Consider the following 23922-nt stretch of genomic DNA (forward strand, 5'->3'; position numbering starts at 1 on the left):
AGAGAGAGAGAGACAGATGGAAGGAGATGGGAGAGAGAGACAGGTGGAAGGAGATGGGAGAGAGAGAGAGAGAGAGACAGAGGGAAGGAGATGGGAGAGAGAGACAGGTGGAAGGAGATGGGAGAGAGAGACAGGTGGAAGGAGATGGGAGGGAGAGAGAGAGAGACAGAGGGAAGGAGATGGGAGAGAGAGACAGGTGGAAGGAGATGGGAGAGAGAGACAGGTGGAAGGAGATGGGAGAGAGAGAGAGAGAGACAGAGGGAAGGAGATGGGAGAGAGAGACAGGTGGAAGGAGATGGGAGAGAGAGAGAGAGACAGAGGGAAGGAGATGGGAGAGAGAGAGAAAGAGAGAGACTTATTCTTCCTTAGCAGAGAAAAAAAAGAGAACCTTCAATTTTCCGCCTGAATGGATTTTAATTGACAATTCTGCCTCTCTTTTTTTCTGTCATTTGTGTTGTATTTGACTGTACTGCTGGTACGACGTTCTCCCCACAGTGTGCATTAAACGCTGGGGTGGGTTATGCATGAATAAATAGATGGTGGTATATACAGGGGCATTGATATCCCTGGGGAATCAGCCTGTGTCCCAAATGGCACCTACTGTAATTGCCTACGTACTGCACTACTTTTGAACCATGCCCATAGGGCTCTCATGGTCAAAAGTAGTGCACTATGTAGGGAACAGGGTGCCACTTGGGACCAGGCACAGTCTTAGAGCACCAGTGCTTTGCAAGTAATCCAAGGATCTTGTCATACAGATGTAGGACCTTCATTTGACTGATATTGTCACAGCAGAATGATCTTGCCCCAACGGAATTTGAACGTTTAGTTCATTATGTTGCTAATCGGTCATTTGGCTATTAGCTGGCCAAAAGTAGTGCAGTGCTGTTGATATAACCGTGTGCTAGTGTGGGCTTTCAATTAATTTATGTCAATCTCAAAGCTCTTTTGCATATCCTGCGGTGCAGGCAAGTGTTCAATCATATTGTTAGCATGTGATCTTTCTGCATATAGCCAGACTACAGTAAACATGGGAAATGAAAATGGATATTGGATTCATGTGTTTAAAATATGACCAACATGTTATATATAAAACCCCATATTATACAAAAACCCATTTAAGAGAAAACCCAGATAATACCCCATATAAACTACATTTAAGAGAAAACCCAGATAATACCCCATATAAACTCCATTTAAGAGAAAACCCAGATAATACCCCATATAAACTCCATTTAAGAGAAAACCCAGATAAAACCCCATATTAACTCCATTTAAGAGAAAACCCAGATAATACCCCATATAAACTAAATTTAAGAGAAAACCCAGATAATACCCCATATAAACTACATTTAAGAGAAAACCCAGATAATACCCCATATAAACTCCATTTAAGAGAAAACCCAGATAATACCCCATATAAACTCCATTTAAGAGAAAACCCAGATAAAACCCCATATTAACTCCATTTAAGAGAAAACCCAGATAATACCCCATATAAACTACATTTAAGAGAAAACCCAGATAAAACTCCATATAAACTCCATTTAAGAGAAAACCCAGATAATACCCCATATAAACTCCATTTAAGAGAAAACCCAGATAATACCCCATATAAACTCCATTTAAGAGAAAACCCAGATAATACCCCATATAAACTCCATTTAAGAGAAAACCCAGATAATACCCCATATAAACTACATTTCACATTGGAACAGAACCTAAAATCTCGAAAGAAGGATGAGTACATATTAATATGATACGTTTCCCTCTTTCTTTTATCCATCTCTCCTCTTATTGAGTTTATTGTTCCTGTCTGCTTCTCTTTGAATCTTCAGAAGAGGATCAACATATTACACAACAGTTAAAAAAACAAACATATACCTTTATTCCATATATGGACCTAGAATATTGTCCCTAATGATCTCTATTCTCTTCCACTCCCTCCAGGTGGTCTACAAGAATAATGACATCCGTCTAGAGCTCTCCCGTCTGGCCCGCATCGTAGACCCCAAGATGAAGCTCCAGGGTGACGTGGTGTTTAAGTGTGAGAATGTGGCCACCCTGGACCCTATCAACTTTGAGAGCCCCGACTCTTACCTCAGCCTCCCCAAGTGGAACACCAAGAGAATGGGTTCTATCTCCTTCGACTTCAGGACCTCAGAGCCCAACGGACTCATCCTGTTCACCCACGGCAAGGTAACCTAACTAATGAAGGTCTGTTGAAGACCCACGTTTTGGTTTAATGATCCATTAAACGTTTGTGAGATCAGATTACCAGTGTGCTGGTGTTCTGTTTCTAGTAAGTGTAGAACTGTGAAAGAGAGTCACACACTCATATTTCCCTGCTGTGGATTTATAGGCCCAAGGTTTCGGCTAAAGAGCCTTGATGTAGAGCTTTAGAATAAACGTTGTTTATTCATTTATAGAAACTATGTGATTTGAGCCTTTAATGCTGATTGGCTGACAGTGAAAACAAATGTTTTGTCATACCCGTGGTGTACGGTCTGATATACCACAGCTATGACAAAATGTATTTTTACTGCTCCAATTACGTTCTTAAGCAGTTTTTAATAGTAATAAGACACCGCGGGGGGTTTTGATATATTGGTCATATACTACACCCCCGTCTGGTTCCCAGTAGTCAGAAGACTCAGTACCTCACCTAATTTCCAGGCCCAGGACCGGCGGGACGCAGCAGGGAAGAAGAACTACAAAGTAGACTTCTTTGCTGTAGAGCTGCTGGATGGAGGACTGTACCTGCTGCTGGACATGGGCTCAGGCACTATCAAGGTCAAAGCCACCCAGAACAAGGTCAATGATGGAGCCTGGCACCACGTGGACATTCAGAGGGATGGACGTTCAGGTGAGGAGAGAGGGCTGGGTGGAGTGGGAGGAGGAAGAGGGGGTAGGGCTGTTGTGGTGACCATATTACCTCCACACCGGCAGTCATGAGTTATGACCACAGTAAAATTCCACGTGACCTTTGAGTCACGGTAATCTCCTCTTATGCACTCTGGACATGCATTGGTGGTACCCAACTCACTAACGAGCATCAGGTCCTAATGGCCTGGTACTCAGGGCTCTATTGTCCTTCCATCAGGTTGTAATGGCCTGGTACTCAGGGCTCTATTGTCCCTCCATCAGGGCCTAATGGCCTGGTACTCAGGGCTCTATTGTCCCTCCATCACGTCCTAATGGCCTGGTACTCAGGGCTCTATTGTCACACCATCAGGTTAATGGCCTGGTACTCAGGGCTCTATTCTCCCTCCATCAGGTCCTAATGGCCTGGTACTCAGGGCTCTATTGTCCCTCTTACCACTCTGACATCAATGCAAATGCAATCGAAAATCACAACAGTTCTCATCAAAACAGTAGCGTTCTTTTATAACTCACCTCTCTGGGATGATCCATTTGAAGAAAGAAGTTCAACAACAGGCTGAAACTGAGTGGAAATATGGTAGCTGTGGATGTTGGTAGCTGTGGATGTTGGTAGTTGTGGATGTTGGTAGCTGTGGATGTTGGTAGCTGTGGATGTTGGTAGCTGTGGATGTTGGTAGTTGTGGATGTTGGTAGTTGTAGATGTTGGTAGTTGTGGATGTTGGTAGTTGTGGATGTTGGTAGTTGTGGATGTTGGTAGTTGTGGATGTTGGTAGTTGTGGATGTTGGTAGCTGTGGATGTTGGTAGTTGTAGATGTTGGTAGTTGTGGATGTTGGTAGTTGTGGATGTTGGTAGTTGTGGATGTTGGTAGTTGTGGATGTTGGTAGCTGTGGATGTTGGTAGTTGTGGATGTTGGTAGTTGTGGATGTTGGTAGTTGTGGATGTTGGTAGTTGTGGATGTTGGTAGTTGTGGATGTTGGTAGTTGTGGATGTTGGTAGTTGTGGATGTTGGTAGCTGTAGATGTTGGTAGTTGTGGATGTTGGTAGTTGTGGATGTTGGTAGTTGTGGATGTTGGTAGTTGTGGATGTTGGTAGTTGTGGATGTTGGTAGTTGTGGATGTTGGTAGTTGTGGATGTTGGTAGCTGTGGATGTTGGTAGCTGTGGATGTTGGTAGTTGTGGATGTTGGTAGTTGTGATGTTGGTAGTTGTGGATGTTGGTAGTTGTGGATGTGGTAGTTGTGGATGTTGGTAGTTGTGGATGTTGGTAGTTGTGGATGTTGGTAGTTGTGGATGTTGGTAGTTGTGGATGTTGGTAGTTGTGGATGTTGGTGTTGTAGATGTTGGTAGTTGTAGATGTTGGTAGTTGTGGATGTTGGTAGTTGTGGATGTTGGTAGTTGTGGATGTTGGTAGTTGTGGATGTTGGTAGCTGTGGATGTTGGTAGTTGTAGATGCTGGTAGTTGTGGATGTTGGTAGTTGTGGATGTTGGTAGTTGTGGATGTTGGTAGTTGTGGATGTTGGTAGTTGTGGATGTTGGTAGTTGTGGATGTTGGTAGTTGTAGATGTTGGTAGTTGTGGATGTTGGTAGTTGTGGATGTTGGTAGTTGTGGATGTTGGTAGCTGTGGATGTTGGTAGTTGTGGATGTTGTTACTTGTGGATGTTGGTAGTTGTAGATGTTGGTAGTTGTAGATGTTGGTAGTTGTGGATGTTGGTAGCTGTGGATGTTGGTAGCTGTGGATGTTGTTACTTGTGGATGTTGGTAGTTGTAGATGTTGGTAGCTGTGGATGTTGGTAGTTGTGGATGTTGGTAGTTGTGGATGTTGGTAGTTGTGGATGTTGGTAGCTGTGGATGTTGGTACTTGTGGATGTTGGTAGTTGTGGATGTTGGTAGCTGTGGATGTTGGTAGCTGTGGATGTTGGTAGTTGTGGATGTTGGTAGTTGTGGATGTTGGTAGTTGTGGATGTTGGTAGTTGTGGATGTTGGTAGTTGGTAGTTGTGGATGTTGGTAGTTGTGGATGTTGGTAGTTGGTAGTTGTGGATGTTGGTAGTTGTGGATATTGGTAGTTGTGGATGTTGGTAGCTGTGGATGTTGGTAGTTGGTAGTTGTGGATGTTGGTAGTTATGGATGTTGGTAGTTGGTAGTTGGGGATGTTGGTAGTTGTGGACGTTGGTAGTTGTGGATGTTGGTAGTTGTAGTTGTGGATGTTGGTAGTTGTGGATGTTGGTAGTTGGTAGTTGTGGATGTTGGTAGTTGTGGATGTTGGTAGTTGTGGATGTTGGTAGTTGGTAGTTGTGGATGTTGGTAGTTGTGGATGTTGGTAGTTGGTAGTTGTGGATGTTGGTAGTTGTGGATGTTGGTAGTTGTGGATGTTGGTAGTTGGTAGTTGTGGATGTTGGTAGTTGTGGATGTTGGTAGTTGTGGATGTTGGTAGTTGTGGGTGTTGGTAGTTGGTAGTTGTGGATGTTGGTAGTTGTGGATGTTGGTAGTTGGTAGTTGTGGATGTTGGTAGTTGTGGATGTTGGTAGTTGGTAGTTGTGGATGTTGGTAGTTGTGGATGTTGTTCCAAAGCCTAACACAACAAAATGGACAGCACTTTCTAAGGTGATGGTTAATTCAAAACACTACTCGCATATTAGAACTGATGCAATAGCTGAGTGTAAAAAACATTAAGAATACCTGTTCTTTTCATGGCATAAACTGATGTCACTTGTTAAATCCACTTAAATCAGTGTAGATGAAGGTGCCGGGCACACCGGTTTGTGTCAAGAACTGCAAAGCTGCTGGGTTTCCCCCGCTCATCAGTTTCCCATGTTGAGGCTGTACTGAGGGTATAAGAGGGGGTGGAACTCAATATTAGGAAGGTGTTCCTAATGTTTGGGACACTCAGTACATATGCTTATTCATATGCATATTCCTATATTTGATCACAATCCTGAAAAGAAAAACGGAATTAAAATAATGATTGGGCCGTTATACAATACATAGACTACCGCATATTACACAGAAAAAAATATATTTTAAATGATTTAAGATGTCTCCCCCCAGGGATCGGACCACCCAGTTTATAATGTAAAATAGTGGCAAAATGACTTACAAGCATATCTTGTCTGCCAAATGAACAGGCCTACAGCCTTTATGGCATGGCGCATAGCCAGATAACATACAGTAGGCCAATTCCTATTCTGTTCTTCTGAAATACATTTTCTTCATATCATAATGCTTCTTCAGACCTGCCTAAAATAAATAATGGATTTATTGTGATGGTGCATATTAAATTGATTTATTAGACTTATTAGACTTATTTATTAGACTGTTTAAATGTAGATGTTCCAAAGGTGTGAATCAGCAGCTTGTATATGGCTTGTAGAGTATGTGTGGAGGCCTGGAGATGCTAAACATGTTTATGTTAATTAACGGTCAATTACCATGAGACCAGGGGGGACAAGGAGGGGGAGAGGAAAGGTGATGGTGGTGGTGGAGGAGAATGGTGATGATCGTTATAAAACCCCTCAGAATATACATCAAAGGCATCATACTGTTGCATGGTTATTTCTACCTTGTCCACAACCTGTACCCTCCCCCCTCCCCGCACATTGACTCGGTACAGGTACTCTAGTTTATTTGGAAAATATTTTCTTGAACTGCACTGTTGGTTAATGGCTCGTAAGTAAAGCATTCCATGGTGTATTCGGCGCATGTGACAAATACAATTTGATTTGATCTCGGGGATGAGGCGATGAGACGTGTATCATGAGGATGATCAAGCAAAACCTTTTAAATCCTATTTCCTGATTCTATTTCCCCCACTGCTTCTTTATCCTTTGTGTCCGCTGACCTGAAAAAGGTTGGACAAACAGAACAGAACAGAGAAGAGAGGAGCTTTAGAGAGGAAGATTATATTTGGCGCGAGAAAGAGAAAGTCTGTCGTTGCCTTGAGCTCCGTAACAGAATGGATTTCACTACATTAAAAGGAAAGAGGAAATCGAGGGAGAGAGAGAGAGAGAGAGAGAGAGAGGGGAGAGAGAGGGAGAGAGAGAGAGAGAGAGAGAGAGAGAGAGAGAGAGAGAGAGAGAGAGAGCGGGAGAAGAAGAGAGAGAGAGAGAGAGAGAGAGGGAGAGAGAGAGAGAGAGAGGGAGAGAGAGGGAGAGAGAGAGAGAGAGAGAGAGAGAGAGAGAGAGAGAGAGAGAGAGCGGGAGAAGAAGAGAGGAGAGCAGTAGTAGTACTTCTGTTATTTGATGTCCTGGGTCTGAGTTATATATCAGGTTAGAGCAGCCAATTTAGCCCTGTGTCAACACATTCTACTTTGATGAATCACTACCTAGCACCAATGAAAGAAGGGAGGGAAGGAAGGATTGGGAGAAGAGGAGGATTTTCTGAGGGAAGAGAGAGAGAGAAATTAGACAGATATATGGATATGGGCTGAGTGGTGGTATTAGCTTGATGAACTGTTTCATGGGACTTCACATGATGGGATTTAAATCTCTTAGTTAGACAGCGAGGACAGTTAGTAGTTCACTGAGGTGTTTGAAGAACAAAATGAAGTGAATGACTAGAAGGTCTTTGGAACCATAAACCTGATTTATCCACACTCCTCTGACCAATGGCAAACAACAAGCACTCTTGATCGTAGCCTAAGGCTAACATACTGGCCTTGTGAACCAGGCTTCAAGACTCTTCTATAATGTGTCGTCAGACACACAACTCGTGAGACTACTAGTCTAAGAATCTAAAAACGACTCAATATTAGAATCGCTTAGACCCTCACACTCACCTTCCCTTCCTCTTTCTCTCTTCCTCTCCTCACTCCATCTTCCTCCTCTCCAGGCATCATCTCAGTGGACAACCGTCGTACTCCGTTCACGGCCAGTGGAGAGAACGAGATCTTAGACCTGGAGGGAGACCTCTACCTGGGTGGTCTCCCTGACAACCGCGTAGGCCTGGTGTTACCTACCGAACTGTGGACGGCCATGTTGAACTACGGCTATGTGGGCTGCATCCGGGACCTCTTCATCGACGGACGCTCCAAAAACATTCGGGCCATCTCCGAGTCTCAGAACACCACCGGCATCAGGCCCACCTGCAGTAAAGTCCCGGGGAAACAGTGTGATAGCAATCCCTGTAAGAACAACGGAGTCTGTAAGGAAGGGTGGAACCGGTTTATCTGCGACTGCACCGGGACTGGGTTCTGGGCCGGCACGTGTGAGAGAGGTGAGTCTGCTGCTTACTTAATGTTTGAAAAACGGATTGTTTTCATGTGCACGTCTCTTCAATTTCAGTGCTGGGTGAATGTACGGGCAGTCTGGAGGTTTTCTCCTCGTAATGTTTACATCTGCTGGGTTAGCACTGAGTTGCATCGGCATGCTGCGTCGGATGGTGCTGTGTGATTGGAGATTGTGATGCTCATTGAGATGGAACAGTTTTATCTGCTTGTATCTGAAACCCCAAAAATGTCAAGCTTGGCCTAGGTGTCAAAGAATTGAACGAGAAGCTTATGTTGTGTTGAGAGAGCCTTTCTACTAACTAAACTATAGAAGTTCCGACTGGTTTGGATCAAATTACTTTTTTTTAGCGACAAAACGTTCTCCTCACTAAACCCAACTCTAGAACTTGTGTTAGTTCAGTCAATTACAGAAGTGTGTTTGTCTAGCAAGGGACCTTACAGCCAGTGTTCTGTTTTTAGCCTGATGGGATTATGAGAGGAAATGAGTGGAGGAGTGTGACTTGGGACAGCTCCTTGTATTTATGGAGGCTTAGCAGAAAGATTTAATAGGATTCCACTTTTCCGCCAAGTGGCTTTTGTGCATGGTGCTGTCTTCTCTTCTGAAGGGGCTCCAGGAGGGGAATTGAACTGGGTCTTGACACACACGCTCACTCACTCACTCACTCAAACCCTAGCTCGTAACCCTAACCCTAAAACTAACCCTAGCTCCTAATCCTAACCCTAAAACTAAACCTAGCTCCTAACCCTGAAACTAAAACTAACCCTAGCTCCTAACCCTGACCCTAAAACTAACCCTAGCTCCTAATCCTAACCCTAAAACTAAACCTAGCTCCTAACCCTGAAACTAAAACTAACCCTAGCTCCTAACCCTGACCCTAAAACTAACCCTAGCTCCTAATCCTAACCCTAAAACTAAACCTAGCTCCTAACCCTGAAACTAAAACTAAACCGAGCTCCTAACCCTAACCCTAAAACTAACCCTAGCTCCTAACCCTAACCCTAAAACTAACCCTAGCTCCTAACCCTAACCCTAAAACTAAACCTAGCTCCTAACCCTGAAACTAAAACTAAAAATTAATTCTAACCCTAACACTAATTCTAACCTTAACCCAAAACCCCTATAAATAGCGTTTGACTTCGTGGGAACTAACAAAATGTCCCCAGTTGGTCCAAAAAATGGTTTACTATTCCTGTGGGGACTTCTGGTCCACACACACACACACACACACACACACACACACACACACACACACACACACACACACACACACACACACACACACACACACACACACACACACACACACACACACACACACACACACACACACACACACACACACACTGAGGCTTGGACTTGGCTGTGGGTGAAAATGTTCTCCCTATGTCTGGCGTTAAGAGCTCTGCATTAGGTGTTTATGACACATTCACTGAAGATAGGCCCACTCTGAGATGTTGTGTGTGTGTGTGTGTGTGTGTGTGAGTGTGTGTGTGTGTGTGTGTGAGTGTGTGTGTGTGTGTGTGTGTGTGTGTGTGTGTGTGTGTGTGTGTGAGTGTGTGTGTGTGTGTGTGTGTGTGTGTGTGTGTGTGTGTGTGTGTGTGTGTGTGTGTGTGTGTGTGTGTGTGTGTGTGTGTGTGTGTGTGTGTGTGTGTGTGTGTGTGTGTGAGTGCGTGTGTGTGTGTGTGTGTGTGTGTGTGTGTGTGTGTGTGTGTGTGTGTGTGTGTGTGTGTGTGTGTGTGTGTGTGTGTAGGATGCTATCAGAGTATCTCTCCTGGATTGTGTCTAGTTCACCAGGGGTCTGCAGTATGGGTTGAGGTCATTTTAGAACTACAGTCTTGTGAAAATCCATAGTTTGTGGTGAGATCATAATGACTTTTTGGAGCTGGTTGTTTCCACTAAACACAACTGTAGTGGAGAGTCATAGACAGGCTGGGAGGTTCTCAGGAGATCTGAATAATACAAGTAATTAGCATCTAATGGCAAGGTTTCTAGTACTTCCAATCTGGTTCAAAGCTTCAAATTGGAACAACATGACATGGAAATACCGGAGGCTATTTGTTGGACATCTTTGAATCCTAAATGTTTTTTAAATACTTCAAAATTCAACAGTTCAAATTAATTATTTGGCATTAGACTAAAGTACATTTCTCTCATATGAACAAGCTTCTCTCTCTCTCTCGCTCTCTCTTGCTCTCACTCTCTCTCTCTCTCTCTCTCTCGCTCCCTCTCTCTCTCTCTCGCTCTCTCTCGCTCTCTCTTGCTCACTCTCTCTCTCTCCCTGACACCCTCAGCACATAGGGGGACAAACACCTGCCTGGAGGTGACAGCATTCCCTCCCACATATGCCCCCCTAGGCACAACTATGACAACATAACCAACAAAAACGGGTCACAACTCCTGCAGCTCTGTCGCACGCTGGGTATGTACATAGTCAATGGTAGGCTTCGTGGGGACTCCAATGGTAGGTACACCTATAGCTCATCTCTTGGCAGTAGTACTGTAGACTACTTTATCACTGACCTCAACCCAGAGTCTCTCAGAGCGTTCACAGTCAGCCCACTGACACCCCTATCAGACCACAGCAAAATCACAGTCTACTTAAACAGAGCAATATTCAATCATGAGGCATCAAAGCCAAAGGAACTGAGTAACATTAAGAAATGCTATAGATGGAAGGAATGCAGTTTGGAAACCTACCAAAAACAATTAGGCAACAACAAATTCAATCCCTTTTAGACAATTTCCTGGGTAAAACGTTCCACTGTAATAGTGAAGGTGTAAACTTGGCAGTAGAAAATCTTAACAGTATATTTGACCTCTCAGCTTCCCTATCAAATCTAAAAATCTCAAATAGAAAACCGAAGAAAATGAACAACAATGACAAATGGTTTGATGAAGAATGCAAAAATCTAAGAAAGAAAAACAGAAAACCTGAGTCTATGCCTTCACTATGGTGAATCACTAAAACAATACAGAAATACACTACGGAAAAAGAAGGAACAGCATGTCAGAAATCAGCTCAATGTAATTGAAGAATCCATAGACTCTAACCACTTCTGGGAAAATTGGAAAACACTAAACAAACAACAACACAAAGAATTATCTATCCAAAATGGAGATGTATGGGTAAACCACTTCTCCAATCTTTTTGGCTCTATAACAAAGAATAAAGAGCAAAAACATATACATGATCAAATACAGATCTTAGAATCAACTATTAAAGACTACCAGAACCCACTGGATTCTCCAATTACATTGAATGAGTTACAGGACAAAATAAAAACCCTCCAACCCAAAAAGGCCTGTGGTGTTGATGGTATCCTCAATGAAATTATCAAATATACAGACAACAAATTCCAATTGGCTATACTAAAACTCTTTAACATCATCCTTAGCTCTGGCATCTTCCCCAATATTTGGAACCAAGGACTGATCACCCCAATCCACAAAAGTGGAGACAAATTTGACCCCAATAACTACCGTGGAATATGCGTCAACAGTAACCTTGGGAAAATCCTCTGCATTATCATTAACAGCAGACTCGTACACTTCCTCAATGAAAATAATGTACTGAGCAAATGTCAAATTGGCTTTTTACCAAATTACCGTACAACAGACCATGTATTCACCCTGCACACCCTAATTGACAACCAAACAAACCAAAACAAAGGCAAAGTCTTCTCATGCTTTGTTGATTTCAAAAAAGCCTTCGACTCAATTTGGCATGAGGGTCTGCTATACAAACTGATGGAAAGTGGTGTTGGGGGTAAAACATACAACATTATAAAATCCATGTATACAAACAACAAGTGTGCGGTTAAATTTGGCAAAAAACACACACATATCTTCACACAGGGTCGTGGGGTTAGACAGGGATGCAGCTTAAGCCCCACCCTCTTCAACATATATATCAACGAATTGGCGCGGGCACTAGAAAAGTCTGCAGCACCCGGCCTCACCCTACTAGAATCCGAAGTCAAATGTTTGCTGATGATTTGGTGCTTCTGTCACCAACCAAGGAGGGCCTACAGCAGCACCTAGATCTTATGCACAGATTCTGTCAGACCTGGGCCCTGACAGTAAATCTCAGTAAGACCAAAATAATGGTGTTCCAAAAAAGGTCCAGTCACCAGGACCACAAATACAAATTCCATCTAGACACTGTTGCCCTAGAGCACACAAAAAACTATACATACCTTGGCCTAAACATCAGCGCCACAGGTAACTTCCACAAAGCTGTGAACGATCTGAGAGACAAGGCAAGAAGGGCATTCTATGCCATCAAAAGGAACATAAATTTCAACATACCAATTAGGATTTGGCTAAAAATACTTGAATCAGTCATAGAGCCCATTGCCCTTTATGGTTGTGAGGTCTGGGGTCCGCTCACCAACCAAGACTTCACAAAATGGGACAAACACCAAATTGAGACTCCTCCGTGCACAACGTAGAACACCAAATAATGCACGCAGAGCAGAATTAGGCCGATACCCACTAATTATCAAAATCCAGAAAATAACCGTTAAATTCTATAACCACCTAAAAGGAAGCGATTCCCAAACCTTCCACAACAAAGCCATCACCTACAGAAAGATGAACCTGGAGATGATCCCCCTAAGCAAGCTGGTCCTGGACATCAGCACAATTAGACCCAACCAAATCATGAGAAAACAAAAAGATAATTACTTGACACATTGGAAAGAAAAAAAAAACAGAGCAAACTAGAATGCTACTTGGCCCTACACAGAGAGTACACAGCGGCAGAATACCTGACCACTGTGACTGACCCAAAATTAAGAAAAGCTTTGACTATGTACAGACTCAGTGAGCATAGCCTTGCTATTGAGAAAGGCCGCCGTAGTCAGACATGGCTCTCAAGAGAAGACAGGCTATGTGCACACTGCCCACAAAATGAGGTGGAAACTGAGCTGCACTTCCTAACCTCCTGCCCAATGTATGACCATATTAGAGAGACATATTTCCCTCAGATTACACAGATCCACAAAGAATTCGAAAACAAATCCAATTTTGAAAAACTCCCATATCTACTGGGTGAAATTCCACAGTGTGCCATCACAGCAGCAAGATTTGTGACCTGTTGCCACGAGAAAAGGGCAACCAGTGAAGAACACACACCATTGTAAATACAACCCATATCTATGCTTATTTATTTTATCTTGTGTCCTTTACCATTTGTACATTGTTAAAACACTGTATATATATAATATGACATATGTAACGTCTTTATTGTTTTGAAACTTCTGTGTGTGTGATGTTTACTGTTAATTTTTATTGTTTATTTCACTTTATATATTCACTTTATATATTATCTACCTCACTTGCTTTGGCAATGTTAACACATGTTTCCCATGCCAATAAAGCCCTTGAATTGAATTGAATTGAGAGAGAGAGAGAGAGAGGAAAGGCAGAGAGGAGAGGCAGTAGGCAGGCAGGCTGTGCGATCGCGATAACCTTGCCTAGGTCCTGGATAGCCAGCTATTTTTGTACCACTCCGAGGCTCTGTCTGTGTGGGCGTACTAAATGGGGGCTGATGGGAAAGCACTGCCAGAACACACACACAGAGAACATACACGCACACACCGATGCACGCACACACACACGCACGCACGCACACACACACACTCCCTTGCACGCACGCGCACACACAGACAGAGACACACAGACACAGAACACTGCTGCCGGAGGGGTGGAGGAATGGAGTGACAGAGGGATGGAGTGACAGAGGGATGGAGGGACAGACATGCTAACACAGCACTGCACCACTCTGCTGTTCCACCCGTAGAAAAAGAACGCACAGACACACGTTTCTACCATCCCTCTCCCTCCCTCCCTCGTCCACATCCTGTCCTCCATCACAATGCTAGCTGGCCATGCAGTGGGCAGTGGACATACTACATGTCTGGACACTGGGTTTTTCTTACCCATATAGAGAGATGGTGTTCTGATGTAAAGGTCGTTTTTGTCGTTTTTTTTTGCCTGAAGGCTGCTGTTGTTGTAGTTCTGACACATATGGCTGTGGTTGTTGTAGTTTTTAGTAATTATTGGTATTCTGGACATCTCAGCGGTTGCCAGGTCTTTGCCCTCTGTTCTAGATCTCTGGGTTGCCAGGTCTGCCTGCGTTATCCCTTGCCTGGTCCTAAATATTTGATCCCGATTTGATCCAGGGAAAACCCTCATTTAACATTAGTGGGCACAACCACATAAATAGGCCTAGGTCCTCACAATACACAGTAAGCATATGTCCTCACGATACACAGTAGGCCTATGTCCTCACAATACACAGTAGGCCTATGTCCTAACAATACACAGTAAGCCTATGTCCTCACAATACACAGTAGGCCTATGTCCTCACAATACACAGTAGGCCTATGTCCTCACAATACACAGTAGACCTATGCCCTCACAATACACAGTAGACCTATGTCCTCACAATACCAGTAGACCTATGTCCTCACAATACACAGTAGACCTATGTCCTCACAATACACAGTAGACCTATGTCCTCACAATACACAGTAGACCTATGTCCTCACAATACACAGTAGACCTATGTCCTCACAATAGACAGTAGGCCTATGTCCTCACAATACACAGTAGGCCTATGTCCTCACAATACACAGTACACCTATGCCCTCACAATACACAGTAGACCTATGTCCTCACAATACACAGTAGACCTATGCCCTCACAATACACAGTAGACCTATGTCCTCAAAATACACAGTAGACCTATGCCCTCACAATACACAGTAGACCTATGTCCTCACAATACACAGTAGACCTATGTCCTCACAATACACAGTAGACCTATGTCCTCACAATACACAGTAGACCTATGTCCTCACAATACACAGTAGACCTATGTCCTCACAATACACAGTAGACCTATGCCCTCACAATACACAGTAGACCTATGCCCTCCCAATACACAGTAGCCTGTATTCACAATACAGTCTAGTTCTATGAATATTCCGATCCCTGTAGGTCTCGGATGTGTTATGGGATTGGTGCAGGCATTTCACTGTGAATGATGATACATGCATTCAGGGTAAACAGGGACATGTATAATTGCTATGATGCAGTATTATTATGTGCTGTTTATGCAGCGTTTGGGGGTGTTTGTGAGTCTAGGATGTCTGCTGTTGTTGTTGTTGTTGTTGTTGAGTCTGGTCTAGTCTTCTCTCTTACTTGATCTCTTACACAGATGTCAGCGGGGTCCTGGGGAGGGAGAGAGAGGGGGAGAGAGGGAGGGAGAGGGGGAGAGAGGGAGGGAGAGGGGGAGAGAGGGAGGGAGAGGGGGAGAGAGGGAGGGAGAGAGAGAAGGAGAGAGAGTGGGAAAGAGGGAGGGAGAGTGAGAGAGAGCAAGGGAGGGAGAGAGAGGGGGAGAGAGGGAGGGAGAGTGAGGGGGAGCGAGGGAGGGAGAGGGGGAGAGAGGGGAGGGAGAGCGAGAGAGAGTGAGGGAGGGAGAGAGGGAGAGAGAGGGGGAAAGAGGGAGGGAGAGCAAGAGAGAGCGAGGGAGGGAGAGAGGGAGAGAGAGGGGGAAAGAGGGAGGGAGAGGGAGAGAGGGAGAGAGAGAAAGAGAGAGGGATGGAGAGGGAGAGAAGAGCGAGGGAGAGCGAGGGAGGGAGAGGGGGAGAGAGGGAGGGAGAGCGAGAAAGAGCGAGGGAGGGAGAGAGGGAGAGAGAGGGGGAGAGAGGGATGGCGAGTGAGAGAGAGCGAGGGAGCGAGAGAGAGGGAGGGAGAGAGGGAGAGAGAGAAAGAGAGGGATTCCGAGATGTTATTGACATCCAGGGCTTGGTATTGATTGAAAGCACAGTCATACAGCACACTACAGTGGAGTAGACAATACAGTGCTTTTCACACACTTACAGATCAATAGACACTGTGGGATATCTCAGCGAGAGGTTAACCTGTCTTGGTAGTCTTTTTGACTGCAGATACTTTGATGGAGAGAGCTTTGAGTCCCATAGACTTTTATTGGTTTGTATGCTGTTTCTTGCCTTCAATGGCATAAAATAATGGTACGCTAAAATGAAGAACCGGTCACAAAATTAAAGGACGACTAAACAACCTCTCTGGCTTAAGTACAAAATACAATTACAAAAATGTTCCCCACCCTACTTCCAAATCAAAAGTTCCGCCCCTGTTTTAACCTGAGCTGTATGTTGGCTATTAGATGAAAGAAGAATGGTGCTTGGGAGCAGCAGAGTCAGCCTGGCATCCACCTACTATTATTGTATATGTTTCCCCCTGTACCTGTGCAATATTTGGGCATATTTTACCCCTCGCTATTTGAGGTGTGCCCACAAGGTCTAACGGCGCCTATGATCAGAGGTGTGCTACGCGATGTCGCTATCACAGAGACAGATGTTGTGTCAGCGGGTGTTCAAGTCAGTCACAGTGTGTGTGTGACATCTGCACAAACATGTGTGTACATGTGTGTGTGCCTGTTTGCTCATCAGTGTGTGTGTGTGTGTGTGTGTGTGTGTGTGTGTTTGCGCGTTTCTGTGTTTCTGTGCGTGCCAGCCATTGTGTGTGTATCTCTGTGTCAGGCTCTGAGTGTGTGCCAGACCTCTAGCGCCATACAGGTAGGGGCATGCTCCCAAGGCCGTGGCCCAGACAGGTCTCCTCTCGACAGGGCTGTGACCCGGGGCAGAGACCTGCCAACCCTCCAACCCCCCATGCCTGTGATCTGCATTCAAATGGGACACCTCTGGGTCTCTGCTGCCTGGTAGACTGCATAGAGAAGACAGTGAATATTCTGTTTGTGCTGCAACTCTCAATGGTGAGAAAGGAGAAAATAAACATTATATCCAAGCTCTATATCTTCTCTATATATTCTCTCTTTGTCCTCTGTCTATGTCCTCTCTCTATGTCCTCTCTCTATATCCTCTCTCTGTATCCTCTCTCTGTATCCTCTCTCTATATCTTCTCTCTATGTCCTCTCTCTATGTCCTCTCTCTATATCCTCTCTCTGTATCCTCTCTCTGTATCCTCTCTCTATATCTTCTCTCTATGTCCTCTCTCTATGTCCTCTCTCTATCTCCTCTCTCTATATCCTCTCTATATCGTCACTCTATATCCTCTCTCTATTTCTCTCTATATATCCTCTCTCTATTCTCTCACTCTATCCTCTCTATTTTCTCTCTATATCCTCTCTCTATTTTCTCTCTCAATATCCTCTCTCTAAATCCTCTCTCTATATCCTCTTTCTATATTCACTCTCTATTCTCTCTCTATATCCTCTCTCTATTCTCTCTCTCTATATCCTCTCTCTATTCTCTCTCTATATCCTCTCTCTATTCTCTCTCTATATCCTCTCTCTATATCCTCTCTCTATATCCTCTCTCTATTCTCTCTCTATATCCTCTCTATATATCCTCTCTCTATATCCTCTCTCTTCATCCTCACTATATCCTCTCACTATATCCTCTCACTATATCCTCTCTCTATTTTCTCGCTCTATATTCTCTCTCTATTCTCTCTCTCTATATCCTCTCTCTATTCTCTCTCTCTATACCCTCTCTTTATTCTCTCTCTATTTCCTCTCTCTATTCTCTCTCTATATCCTCTCTCTATATCCTCTCTCTATTCTCTCTCTCTATATCCTCTCTCTATTCTCACTTTCTATAACACTCTATATATCCTCTCTCTAGATCCTCTCTCTATTCTCTCTCTCTATATCCTCTCTCTATTCTCTCTCTCTATATCCTCTCTCTATTCTCTCTCTATATCCTCTCTCTATGCTCTCTCTATATCCTCTCTCTATAGCCTCTCTCTATTCTCTCTCTCTATATCCTCTCTCTATTCTCTCTCTATATCCTCTCTATATTCTCTCACTATATTCTCTCTTTATCCTCACTATATCCTCTCACTATATCCTGTCTCTATATCCTCTCTTTATATCCTCTCTCTATATCCACTCTCTATATCCTCTCTCTATATCCTCTCTCTATATCCTCTCTCTATAACCTCTGTCTATTTTATCTCTCCATATTCTCTCTCTATAATCTCTCTCTATTTCCTCTCTCTATATCCTCTCTCTATATCCTCTCTCAATATCCTCTCTCGATATCCTCTCCCTTAATCCTCACTCTATATCCTCTCTCTATATCCTCACTCTATATCCTCTCTCTATATCCTCTCCCCATATCCTCTCTCCATATCCTCTCTCCATATACTCACTCTTTATTTACTCTCTATATCCTCACTCTATATCCTCTCTCAATATCCTCTCTCTATATTCTCACTCTTTATTCTCTCTCTATATCCTCACTATATATCCTCTTTCCATATCCTCTCTCTATTTCTGCTCTCTATATTCTCTCTCTATATCCTCTATCTATTTCATCTCTCTATATCCTCACTCTATATCCGCTCTCTATATCCTCTCCCTATATTCTCTCTCTATATCCTCACTATATATCCTCTCTCTATATCCTATATTTTTATCCTCTCTCTATATCCTCTCTCTAAATCCTCTCTCTATATCCTCACCCAATATCCTCTCTCTATTTCCTCACTCTTTATTCTCTCTCTATATCCTCACTATATATCCTCTTTCCATATCCTCTCTCTATATCCTCTCTCTATATTCTCTCTTTATTTCCTCTCTCTATTTCCGCTCTCTATATTCTCTCTCTATATCCTCACTCTATATCCTCTCTCTATATCCTCACTCTATATCCTCTCTCTATATACTCACCCAATATCCTCTCTCTATTTCCTCACTCTATATCCTCTCTCTATGTCCTCACTCTATATCGTCTCTCTATATCCTCACTCTATATCCTCTCTCTATAACCTCACTCTATGTCCTCTCTCTATTTTCTCTATATCCTCACTCTATATCCTCACTCGATATCCTCACTATATATCCTCACTATATATCCTCACCCAATATCCTCTCTTGATATCCTCACTCTATATCTTCCCTCTATATCCTCACTCTATATCCCCTCTCTATTTTCTCTGTCTATATCCTCTCTCTATTTTCTCACTCTCTATCCTCTCTCTATATCCTCTATATGCTATCTCTGTTTCCTCTCTCTATATCCTCTCTCTATATACTCTCTCCATATCCTCTTTCTACATCCTCACTCTATATCCTCTCTCTATTTTCTCTTTGTCCTCTCTCTATGTCCTCTCTCTATTTCCTCTCTCTATATCCTCTCTCTATATCCTCACTCTATATCCTCTCTCTATATCCTCTCTCTATAACCTCTCTCTATTTTCTCTCTCCATATTCTCTCTCTATAATCTCTCTCTATTTCCTCTCTCTATATCCTCTCCCAATATCCTCTCTCTTTATCCTCTCCCTTAATCCTCACTCTATATCCTCTCCCCATATCCTCTCTCGATATCCTCACTCTATATCCTCTCTCTATATCCTCACTCTATATCCTCTCTCTATATCCTCTCTCTATTTCCTCTCCCCATATCCTCTCTCGATATCCTCTTTCCATATTCTCACTCTTTATTCTCTCTCTATATCCTCACTCTATATCCTCTCTCAATATCCTCTCTCTATATTCTCACTCTTTATTCTCCTCTATATCCTCACTCTATATCCTGTCTCGATATCCTCTCTCTATATTCTCACTCTTTATTCTCTCTCTATATCCTCACTATATATCCTCTTTCCATATCCTCTCTCTATATCCTCTCTCTATATTCTCTCTTTATTTCCTCTCTCTATTTCCGCTCTCTATATTCTCTCTCTATATCCTCACTCTATATCCTCTCTCTATATCCTCACTCTATATCCTCTCTCTATATACTCACCCAATATCCTCTCTCTATTTCCTCACTCTATATCCTCTCTCTATGTCCTCACTCTATATCGTCTCTCTATATCCTCACCCTATATCCTCTCTATGGCCTCTCTCCATTTTTCCTCTCTCTATATCCTCACTCTATATCCTCTCTCTATATCCTCTCTCTATAACCTCACTCTATGTCCTCTCTCTATTTTCTCTATATCCTCTCTCTATATCCTCACTCTATATCCTCTCTCTATATCCTCACTATATATCCTCACCCAATATCCTCTCTTGATATCCTCTCTCTATATCTTCCCTCTATATCCTCACTCTATATCCTCTCTCTATTTTGTCTCTCTATATCCCCTCTCTATATCTCACCATTTATCCTCTTTCTATTTTCTCTGTCTATCTATCTATTTCCTCTCTCTATGTCCTCTCTCTATATCCTCTCTCTATATCCTCTCTCCATATCCTCTTTCTACATCCTCACTCTATATCCTCTCTCTATTTTCTCTTTGTCCTCTCTCTATGTCCTCCCTCTATTTCCTCTCTCTATATCCTCTCTCTATATCCTCACTCTATATCCTCTCTCTATATCCTCTCTCTATTTTCTCTCTCCATATTCTCTCTCTATAATCTCTCTCTATTTCCTCTCTCTATATCCTCTCCCAATATCCTCTCTCTTTATCCTCTCCCTTAATCCTCACTCTATATCCTCTCTCTATATCCTCACTCTATATCCTCTCCCCATATCCTCTCTCGATATCCTCACTCTATATCCTCTCTCTATATCCTCACTCTATATCCTCTCTCTATATCCTCTCTCTATTTCCTCTCCCCATATCCTCTCTCGATATCCTCTTTCCATATTCTCACTCTTTATTCTCTCTCTATATCCTCACTCTATATCCTCTCTCAATATCCTCTCTCTATATTCTCACTCTTTATTCTCCTCTATATCCTCACTCTATATCCTGTCTCTATATCCTCTCTCTATATTCTCACTCTTTATTCTCTCTATATCCTCACTATATATCCTCTTTCCATATCCTCTCTCTATATCCTCTCTCTATATTCTCTCTTTATTTCCTCTCTCTATTTCCGCTCTCTATATTCTCTCTCTATATCCTCACTCTATATCCTCTCTCTATATCCCCACTCTATATCCTCTCTCTATATACTCACTCTATATCCTCTCTCTATATCCTCACTATATATCCTCACCCAATATCCTCTCTTGATATCTTCTCTCTATATCTTCCCTCTATATCCTCACTCTATATCCTCTCTCTATTTTGTCTCTCTATATCCCCTCTCTATATCTCACCATTTATCCTCTTTCTATTTTCTCTGTCTATCTATCTATTTCCTCTCTCTATGTCCTCTCTCTATATCCTCTCTCTATATCCTCTCTCCATATCCTCTTTCTACATCCTCACTCTATATCCTCTCTCTATTTTCTCTTTGTCCTCTCTCTATGTCCTCCCTCTATTTCCTCTCTCTATATCCTCTCTCTATATCCTCACTCTATATCCTCTCTCTATATCCTCTCTCTATAACCTCTCTCTATTTTCTCTCTCCATATTCTCTCTCTATAATCTCTCTCTATTTCCTCTCTCTATATCCTCTCCCAATATCCTCTCTCTTTATCCTCTCCCTTAATCCTCACTCTATATCCTCTCTCTATATCCTCACTCTATATCCTCTCCCCATATCCTCTCTCGATATCCTCACTCTATATCCTCTCTCTATATCCTCACTCTATATCCTCTCTCTATATCCTCTCTCTATTTCCTCTCCCCATATCCTCTCTCGATATCCTCTTTCCATATTCTCACTCTTTATTCTCTCTCTATATCCTCACTCTATATCCTCTCTCAATATCCTCTCTCTATATTCTCACTCTTTATTCTCCTCTATATCCTCACTCTATATCCTGTCTCGATATCCTCTCTCTATATTCTCACTCTTTATTCTCTCTATATCCTCACTATATATCCTCTTTCCATATCCTCTCTCTATATCCTCTCTCTATATTCTCTCTTTATTTCCTCTCTCTATTTCCGCTCTCTATATTCTCTCTCTATATCCTCACTCTATATCCTCTCTCTATATCCCCACTCTATATCCTCTCTCTATATACTCACCCAATATCCTCTCTCTATTTCCTCACTCTATATCCTCTCTCTATGTCCTCACTCTATATCGTCTCTCTATATCCTCACTCTATATCCTCTCTCTATGGCCTCTCTCCATTTTTCCTCTCTCTATATCCTCTCTCCATATCCTCTTTCTACATCCTCACTCTATATCCTCTCTCTATTTTCTCTTTGTCCTCTCTCTATGTCCTCCCTCTATTTCCTCTCTCTATATCCTCTCTCTATATCCTCACTCTATATCCTCTCTCTATATCCTCTCTCTATAACCTCTCTCTATTTTCTCTCTCCATATTCTCTCTCTATAATCTCTCTCTATTTCCTCTCTCTATATCCTCTCCCAATATCCTCTCTCTTTATCCTCTCCCTTAATCCTCACTCTATATCCTCTCTCTATATCCTCACTCTATATCCTCTCCCCATATCCTCTCTCGATATCCTCGCTCTATATCCTCTCTCTATATCCTCACTCTATATCCTCTCTCTATATCCTCTCTCTATTTCCTCTCCCCATATCCTCTCTCGATATCCTCTTTCCATATTCTCACTCTTTATTCTCTCTCTATATCCTCACTCTATATCCTCTCTCAATATCCTCTCTCTATATTCTCACTCTTTATTCTCCTCTATATCCTCACTCTATATCCTGTCTCGATATCCTCTCTCTATATTCTCACTCTTTATTCTCTCTATATCCTCACTATATATCCTCTTTCCATATCCTCTCTCTATATCCTCTCTCTATATTCTCGCTTTATTTCCTCTCTCTATTTCCGCTCTCTATATTCTCTCTCTATATCCTCACTCTATATCCTCTCTCTATATCCCCACTCTATATCCTCTCTCTATATACTCACCCAATATCCTCTCTCTATTTCCTCACTCTATATCCTCTCTCTATGTCCTCACTCTATATCGTCTCTCTATATCCTCACTCTATATCCTCTCTCTATGGCCTCTCTCCATTTTTCCTCTCTCTATATCCTCACTCTATATCCTCTCTCTATATCCTCTCTCTATAACCTCACTCTATGTCCTCTCTCTATTTTCTCTATATCCTCTCTCTATATCCTCACTATATATCCTCACCCAATATCCTCTCTTGATATCCTCTCTCTATATCTTCCCTCTATATCCTCACTCTATATCCTCTCTCTATTTTGTCTCTCTATATCCCCTCTCTATATCTCACCATTTATCCTCTTTCTATTTTCTCTGTCTATCTATCTATTTCCTCTCTCTATGTCCTCTCTCTATATCCTCTCTCTATATCCTCTCTCTATATCCTCTATCTATATCCTCTATCTATTTCCTCTCTCTATATCCTCTCTCTATATCCTCTCTCTATTGTCTCTATATCCTCTCTCTATGTCCTCTCTCTATTTTCTCTATATCCTCTCTCTATATCCTCACTCTATATCCTCTCTCTATATCCTCTCTCTATATCCTCTCTCTATATCCTCTCTTGATATCCTCTCTCTATATCTTCCCTCTATATCCTCACTCTATATCCTCTCTCTATTTTGTCTCTCTATATCCTCTCTCTATATCCTCACTCTATATCCTCTCTCTATATCCTCTCTCTATATCCTCTCTCTATATCCTCTCTTGATATCCTCTCTCTATATCTTCCCTCTATATCCTCACTCTATATCCTCTCTCTATTTTGTCTCTCTATATCCTCTCTCTATATCCTCTCTCTATATCCTCTCTCTATATCCTCTCTCTATATCCTCTATCTATTTCCTCTCTCTATATCCTCTCTCTATATCCTCTCTCTATATCCTCTCTCTATATCCTCTCTCCATATCCTCTCTCTATTTCCTCTCTCTATATCCACTCTCTATATCCTCTCTCCATTTCCTCTCTCTATT

The 23922-nt window shown here is 42.6% G+C and overlaps 1 protein-coding gene across 10 annotated transcripts in view; it reads left to right on the forward strand.

Moving 5' to 3' along the window:
* Positions 1–23922, forward strand: part of LOC112237004 (neurexin-3b-like) — a 492294-nt gene that overhangs the window by 171134 nt on the left and 297238 nt on the right. For all 10 annotated transcript variants that reach the window (XM_042321785.1, XM_042321793.1, XM_042321786.1 and 7 more), the window contains 3 exons: positions 1951–2199; positions 2677–2866; positions 7709–8092. In XM_042321785.1, the coding sequence (XP_042177719.1) occupies positions 1951–2199; positions 2677–2866; positions 7709–8092 (823 nt within the window). The remainder of the gene's footprint in view (positions 1–1950; positions 2200–2676; positions 2867–7708; positions 8093–23922) is intronic.

Source organism: Oncorhynchus tshawytscha, linkage group LG05, assembly GCF_018296145.1.
Source record: "Oncorhynchus tshawytscha isolate Ot180627B linkage group LG05, Otsh_v2.0, whole genome shotgun sequence".
Classification (NCBI taxonomy): domain Eukaryota; kingdom Metazoa; phylum Chordata; class Actinopteri; order Salmoniformes; family Salmonidae; genus Oncorhynchus; species Oncorhynchus tshawytscha.